At 37.4% G+C, this 8,429-nt stretch overlaps 1 protein-coding gene across 5 annotated transcripts in view; it reads left to right on the top strand.

The window, feature by feature from the left end:
- Nucleotides 1-8,109, top strand: part of dmd.3 (LOC105946662) — a 1,093,908-nt gene extending 1,085,799 nt beyond the window's left edge. For 3 of the 5 annotated variants that reach the window (XM_031896998.1, XM_031897000.1, XM_031896999.1), the window contains one exon: nt 5,980-6,444. In XM_031896998.1, coding sequence (XP_031752858.1) covers nt 5,980-6,077 — 98 coding nt within the window. In that variant the 3' untranslated portion in view covers nt 6,078-6,444. Of the gene's footprint in view, nt 1-947; nt 980-5,979 lie in introns of all 5 variants that reach the window. The other 2 variants (XM_031897001.1, XM_031896997.1) reach the window with 2 other exon arrangements.
- Nucleotides 8,110-8,429: the final 320 nt, after the last annotated feature.

An 8,429-nucleotide genomic window follows, 5' to 3' on the forward strand; every position in this document is an offset into this window, starting at 1 on the left:
ACCAATACCAAGTGGTAAAGTGGTCTAAAAATATAATAGCAAATGTCTGAAAGCACTGAGTGCTCTTTTTCGAAAAACGATTACCATTCTATAATGAAGCAGTCAGTGTTTTTAATCAATGATCACTTGTAAGGAAAGTGTACGTGCACCAGCCATTTTTAGTTGATTGGAATTCAAGTGAATTAAATCGTGAATGTAAGTAGTTTGTCAGCTTCCATTAGGTGACTATTGGGTCATACACCTATCATAACATGCAAGAAAAGGGCCATGGCTAAGCTGTATGAGGATGTGGTATGATATCTTGGTGGCATATACATTTTATTTCTTTCAAGTGTATCTGCTTATAAGTTTAATGAATTTATAGTAAAATTCGAAACATTTGTAGGCTATAGAATAAACCTATTGGGATAGTCCGTGTCAACCAGTATTTCATTCTTTAGCTATAATGCACAAGTATTTTGTCAAGGGCATCTTGACACTGCTTTTACTAAAATGAACCAAACATCTGAAGTAGCAGGGGGTCTCTTTTCTTCTACTTCAGTTGCCGGGGGAATGAAGGGGTGCAGCAGTGGAGGTAGCAATTGAAAGCTATTTCATCAGAGGGACTTGTTAATGTGGCAACTTTTACAAAGTGTAATACTTAGGGGCCACTTTTTTCACATGACATACACTTGACTGCATACAAAACCCCTTGCTGATCTTTCTATCTGCCTCATTGTAACCATAAAAGCGATACTATGATATAGTTCACATCAGAGAGAGGTTGTTGGTAGCAAAGTGTTCACCATAAAGAGTCCCAGCAATTGGTGTGCCTTCTATAATTCTGCCACTTGTAGTCACCAAAAAGGACAGATACAGAGTCTTTCTGTGTGAAACTTAATAATTGTGACTGGTTGTCTTTTTTTTTTTTTCTTTCCTCCTTCTACCTCTTCCTCTCAATACAAAAGGAAGAAGTGTCCCTGGAAAGCAAATGAGAGAGGTTAGTGAGATTCGGGCTCACTGCCATGCTGCTTGTGTCTGTCACATCCCGCATTGTGTGTCTGGCCTTTGTGCAGCTACCAGTCTCTTTAACAAAGTGCATTTTCCTAGAGTGCTCTGTTGTGCCAATATTTAGTACCTCTCAACCGTTAGTGGGGCTATAACAAATATTTAGGAAGCTTGAGTCACATAAGTGTTCTTTATATGTAAAGATATTTCCATGTTGTCCTGGAATTGCAAATATTTTTCATATATATTACATATATACATAGTTATTTCCATGAAAGGTGTATACTTAATATTCATTTCATGGAAAGAAGAAATATGTTCTTCTTTCTAGTATTCTTTTTACATTTCAGAGATCAAAAATGTGCTGGTTGAAGTTAATAATGTCTTAAAGCCTCTAGTTACTCCCCTTATTTTTCATCTATTCATCTTTTCCCTGCAGAGGAACAGTGGGGGATAATTTATTGTGTGCACAGAATATTAATTGTATATTTGCATTTATACATACAAGTGGCTGCTGCTCTCAATAGAACCATCAAGCAAACGGTTTAGTGTATTCGTGGCTACTAAGTAGGGCTGCATTTATCATAATGTAGAGAGGTTTTTTGTTTGAAGACTCTGTTGCCATCCAAGGGGTTGCTTTGTTGGGGGGGGGGGGGGGGAGGGCTCATGGGGAAGAACATAAAACATTGTTGAATGGTTCTAATTCAACCATATACATCAATATTGTCCAGCCTGTAAGTCTAAAATCATTGATAAACCTCCAACTACCAGAACCCCCTATTCCCAACACCAGAATTTAAAACACCACCCCCCCCCCCCCCCCCTTTCCAGGTTTCCTTCGTTGGCAGAGGCCTCTTGTTCTGTAACTCCAACCCTGCCTACAGATGTGATGTTCTAATCAAATACAGATATGGGATGCATTAGCGGGAAAACCACTGTCCCGAAAGCATAGACTCCATTTTATTCAAATCATTCTAATTTTTAAAAGTGATTTCCTTTTTCTTCATAGTAATTAAACAGAACTAGTGATGAGCAAATCTGTCCCATTTCGCTTCCCCCGAAAAGTTTGCGAAATGACACACATCTTTTTTTTTTTAGGTGGCCACAAATTTTTTGACACAATCACAACTTATTTGATACAACCGCAACTTTTTCCTTACTTGCGAATTTTTATTCACTGCAAATTTTTGTGACCATTTCCCAAATAATTTGCCAATGGCGAAATGTGGAATTTTGCAGTGAATCCATCACTCATCACTAAACACTTGCATGATAGATATGGAAGAATCCCTAATCGGGAAAACCCCCAGGTCCCAAGCATTCTGGATAACAGGTCCCATAGATATATAGAGAATGGTTCTGCCAAAGCAAGCTTTATTGCAAACTGCCCTTATGTGTAAATGCAAAAACGTGTGGGGGGGAAATGCATTTTTTGTGTGCACACAATAAGATGTACCTCCTTACTCTATTGTCTATTTTATGGTGATGGCTCACAGGGCGCTTTGTTGCCTCTGGAAAATCATACATCCCCTGCAGGACAGCAAGCCCCAGAAAATACCTTTTTTCTGCCAATGATTGTAATCGACACTGTATTACAATTGTGCAAAATTGCAGTGCGATTAGGCATTTGAAGGTATTTTTCTGGAATTTCCTGTGCGTGACAAAGTGTCACCCTGTGTGTCATTGCCCTAAAGTAGATTCAAAAAGACATTGTGAGGATACAACCAGGGTATATACTTAATGTGATAGAAGATATAGGGGGTATAAAAACATGTTTATTCATCTGTCACGCCTTACATCGTTGCTAAATTCTTTTACATATTAGTTCTTCTAAATGTAATTATAAACTTCAACCCACTTCTCCAGGACATATATTATCATTTGCTTAGTGTTGAGAGGTATGGTATTACATGTCGCTATTAATGCTTGCATCCAGTGTGAGCTTGATTCCTGCATACTTAGTACCTACTAACTTCTACCATTGTTCTTCAAATGGCTAAACTGTTCCAGTTTTTGTGTAAGGGATGCGCTCAATCCATAAACCAAACCAAATATTTTATTTTGCTAGTAAAAAAGTGCTATTTTCAGTTGTCCAGAGCTTTACTTACATGACAGTAAGGGTTGAGGTTTGGTTTGGCCAGGCGCTTAAGATTACACTGCTTGTGAATCCTTGGCAATTTGGCCAAACAGAAGTCTGGATTTGGTGCATCCCCTCTCTTGTTAATTTTTCTGTAAGAAAAGATGCCCTTTTTTTAATACATCACATAAGGAGTATAAGTTGTTATCTGTTTGAATTTAAATGTCATGTACTGTATATTGTAGTAGCTTTTGCATGGTTACTTAAATATTTATTTTTTTATCTCATTATTTTTATATTATATTTAAACTAAATACCTCAAAATGATTCCCAGAATACAGAAAGCCATGAAATATTTATTTTGGGAAAAGTTGAAGTTAAAAGGCACTGAACTTGATCACTGGTTAATTATTATATTTATATATGCATGTATGTGTCGGAGTATGTATTTATATTATATATATATATTTATACAATATTTGTTCTCGATAAACTGGGAATAATAAATAATAGCATTTTCTTTTTAATCTTCTAAAATGGTTCCATTAAATTTGCGATAAGGGACCACTAAGTTAAATAAACTTCACATGATTATTTCTATGTGTATGAATAACTGCCTATTTTTGGCCAATTGGTTTGCAAAAAACAATTAAAAACAATACTTAAAACAATGAATGAGTGGTCAAACATAAGAAATAAAAACAAATGCAGTTGCAGTAAGTATAGCTAGCCAGATTGGCTGGAGATGGATTTATTACATAAACTTTGCAGTGTGCATGAACTCTAGCCAGTAGTCTTTCTAACATTATTGTCTCTAACCGTACTTGCAGTTAAAGGAGAAGAAAAGTTACAATCACTGAGTGGTGCCAAAATATTAGGCACCCCGGGCCAGTGCTCCTGTTAGCAGGAAACTGCGATGGCCTTGGGGTATCTGTGACCGAGCGTTACTCTTTTTTTGATCTGTCTTTGTTCCGCTTCAGCATGCGCCATAGAGTGAAAAGCGGAACTTAAACAAGAAAGTCTGTATTTTCACCCTACTGCACAGGCGCCCACCCCAGGATTGGGAAGAACAAAGACAGGATTTGGAAGAGAATCGCTCTTTCTCAGATACCCTGGGCTGGTACAGTTTTCTGCTAACAGGAGCACTGGCTTGGGGTATCGGGTAAGTGATTACAATCACTGGGGGTGCCTAACATTTGACTCTCCCCCCACCCAGTGATTGTAACTTTCCTTCTCCTTTAATCCCATTTCCCTAACTTCAGGGAGATTGAATTGTTCTATTGCTATTTGCTTTTTGTTTTTATATTGGCTGTGTTTTATTCTTGTGAGACATGTCATAAATGAATGATACGGGGGCCAAAATAAAAGGTTTAAAGAGATACTGACAGCAATTAAAACTTTGCATGCGATTTACAATTTTCCATTTAAAAGTATTTGCCCAATGTATCAGGTCTCCCATGGTTCCTCTATGAGGGGGCTGCCATTTTTGTGCAGCAGGAGTCCGTTAGCATTAAAAGCTATAACTGACAGGCTGAGAAGTGACCGTCACATTGGCAAAACAGTCAGGTGTGAGGAACTTCATGTAACAATTACTTACAAAAGCAGCCATATCGGCGAAAAATTATCAACGTGGCCTATAGGTAATTTTAATGTTTATTACTAGTTGAAGATTAGCTTTTTAGTGTCAGTATTGCTTTAAATTTTCCCTAAATGAATAGGACAGTACTAGGGCATAACAATACACCAACAGCATTTTTTGTTTGCATATTTGGATTTTATGAATGCTATGTCCCCATATTGCATGCTGTGGCATCTGAAGCAATAGAAGCAGTGCAATCTGTTTCCCACCAGGGGGGTGCACTTCTATTGAATGGCATTGCATGCAGTATCTCAAACAAACCCATATATTTAAATATGCAGAGAAAATTTTCCATGCGTAATATCCCCTCTTAGACTTAGCTGTCTGTGCTAAGCAGTATAAGATCCCTTCTGTTATTATTATAAAGCTGCATAATTTGATTTTATTCCATAGTGCAAGGGGTGGAGAGAACAAAGCCTTACAGTGGGCTTTAGGGCTCTGGCACACGGGGAGATTAGTCGCCCGCGACAAAACTCCCTGTTCGCGGGCGACTAATCTCCCCGGATTGCCATTCCACCAGCGAAAATGTAAATCGCCGGTGGGATGGCAAACGCTGAAATTGCGCAAGTTGCCTCGAGAGGAAACTTGCGCGATTTCAGTGAAATTGCGCCGCCGCGTATGCCATCCCACCGGCGATTTACATTTTCACCGGTGGGATGGCATTTGGGGGAGATTAGTCGCCCGAGACACAGGAGATTTGTCGCGGGCAACTAATCTCCCCGTGTGCCAGAGCCCTTAGTGCTCCTACCAACTGCAGCCCCACAATTCAGTTATTAACAGAGTCATGTCTTCATGGAGTTCTTCTTGCATACATTTCTTTCAGTAGCTCCTCCTACCAGTTCTAAAACTTATGAACCTAACCCTTGTGTGTTTTTGTGCATGTGAAAAAAATTAATGGAAATGAGAAGTCTGTGACTGGAATCTACTTTCTCTTAGTCAAATATATTCAGTGTGTATTGATGTGTTAGATTTTGCATATTTCACACAAACACACACATTTTATCTAATGGAAATGCTCCTGTTTATTCTTTTGGACTGTGCCTCATTATGGCTTTGTGATTTGGCTGTAAACACGCTTAATTCGAATTTCTTTTATCCCGGTGAATTTGGTGTTTTCTACAAAGGAATCCTATTTTGGTCTTAAAAAAATGAGAAAAATAACATTTGCCTTTTAAAGAACATAGTCATTGGTATTGCTTGCAGAATGGAATCACTGTTTACTAAAACCTTTCTTATTACAGCTTTGCTATAATGTTTTTTCTGTTTTGTTTTTCAGGAACCAATGTAGGCAGCCTTTTCCACATGGCAGACGACTTGGGCAGAGCGATGGAAACCTTAGTTACTGTTATGACCGATGACGAGGTGTTAGAGTGACCGTTCCAATTACGGCGCATGTGTTTTTATATATTCTATTCGTACAACAAAAGGGGATTAGACTGTAAGAGTTTACAAGAAAACATCTATTTTTGTGAAAGGGTAGTGGTACAATACTGTAGATTTCAGTAGTTTCTTAAGTCTGTTATTGTTTTGGTAACAATGGCAGGTTTTAAACGTCTATGCAATTGTACAAAAAACTATGAGAAAACTACATGTAAAATCTTAATAGCTTAAATAAAATAAAACTTGCCATTTCTTTTTATGGAGGGCAATTTTGGGTTGTTTAAAAAAATTTATATCAGTTATAAGAAAGATTGTAAACTAAAGTGTGCTTTATAAAATAAATGACTTGTTTATAAAAAAATAACCCTTTGGAAAAAAAAAAGATAAAAAAAAAAACCTAAGGCAGTGCATTGACTTTAGAATCACTTTGGCTTTGTAACTGTGGAAAACAATATCCTTATTTTTGTGTTTCTCATTTTATGGGTAAGAAAACTGATTATAGCAACAAATTCCCACCATCACAGCAATGGCATACAGAGATGTTGGCTGCTTTGGAGCCTGGGAGTTTTAGTAGCTAGTGGAGTGGCACCAAGTCATCTAAAACTGCCCCCCTTGCTAGGGCAAACCCCTGAAAGTATTTATGCAAAGCTTGTGACTATGCTTAGAAAGTGGCAGGCCAAAAATACCCCTGCCTGAGATGCTTACGTCAGCTTTCCTTAGCAGTGCATTGAGCTTTGCTCTAGCACTTTCAGGTGCTAAAAAAGGCAGCCAAAATCAGCCAATGTGCCATTGCCCTAAAAGCATCCTCTCTAATTTGCTTCCAACATCTCTATTTCAAACAGGAGTAAGGGGTCCACAAACAGTACCACTTATTTTTTTCGCTTTTAAAAGGAACATGTTACTGAGGCTACTATACTTGCACAAGCTTCCCATTATGTTTTGTTCTACAATCTGAATGCAACATGTTGATCAACCTATTTCCCCATTTTGGTTCTAGATCTAGACAAATCAATATATGAATATCAGTACATTTTATCTACACACATAATACAGTTGCTCATGCCTTTTCTGGTTTCATTTTTAGCTTCCAGAAAGACCCTATAGAGTACAGAATTGCTAGACAAGATATTAGAGCCAAGCCTGGGACTGCTCAAAGTAGGCTTTTGATCATTGCTAATTCATAGGAACACTGGAAATCTCTGTGGGTCATGGCAGTTGGCACCAATGTTAAAGCCATTATCAGTGGAACTCCACTTTGTGTGCCATTGCCCCCATTAGGGAAAATAAATTGCACATATATGAGGTTATGTAATAAAAGGCGATAATTTTGCCCAGGTGCAGTAACCCATAGCAACCTATCAACAAGCAGAAAGTACTGATCACCTGTTTAAAAGCAAACTTCTTATTGGCTACTACAGTTACTGCACCTGGGCGAACTTAATGTTTTTCATTGCATATGGGGGTAAATCTAATAATACTTGAAATTATATTTTCTCCTCCTTTGTTTTTTGTGAGATGATTTTTTTTGTTACATTAACTGCCAAATGCTAAATTCAGTTTACATAAATAGTGTCATATACATTTTAATCACTTATAAAAACTGTCTGATTTAAAGACCTAGGGCACATAACTGTCACTTTATAAGAGATCCCATATTCATACTCAGACTAAAGCAGTATTTAGGGTATACAAAGAGGCATATTTATTATGCTGTGTAAAACTAATTCGCCGAAAAAACAGAGTAAAATGCTGTGTAAAATAAATGGAAAAGATAGCTGTCTAAACGCCGGATATTACACTGTTATTTTCCATAAGTTCCGGTGGAAGAAAAAACGCGTAAAAAATTTACGCCGTTTTTACGCCATTTTTACACTGTGAAGCCTGGCATTGTGTGCATTGTGTGCCGAATTTTCTCACTGTTTTTTTTACACAGCATAATAAATATGCCCCAAAGTCTTCATTTCAAAGATCACTATAAAAAAGGTTAAGATATCCGGATACAAAAAAAATGCATTAATGGAAACTATACAAGCCAAATGTTCCTTCAGTAGTGTTCTTCAGTAGAATATTATGGGTATTTTGCATTCTTTATGGTGATCTGAAAATTATCAACATAAAATAGCAACTGATGTTTAACCTTTTGAGCTAGATGTTCCCATTATTGCAGAGCCATTTTAGTTTATAAATAGTAATTACAAACTACCATGTGTAAACATCTGGTTTAGCAGTTCGTCCCAATAAACATAAACTCAAGATTAGGACTGAGGTGAAGTCAGTTTTTTATGAAACATGAGATTTGCCAGTACAGACTATGATGAAGTAGACATGTCCTTCCCCAGAAAAAGG

Source organism: Xenopus tropicalis, chromosome 2, assembly GCF_000004195.4.
Source record: "Xenopus tropicalis strain Nigerian chromosome 2, UCB_Xtro_10.0, whole genome shotgun sequence".
Classification (NCBI taxonomy): domain Eukaryota; kingdom Metazoa; phylum Chordata; class Amphibia; order Anura; family Pipidae; genus Xenopus; species Xenopus tropicalis.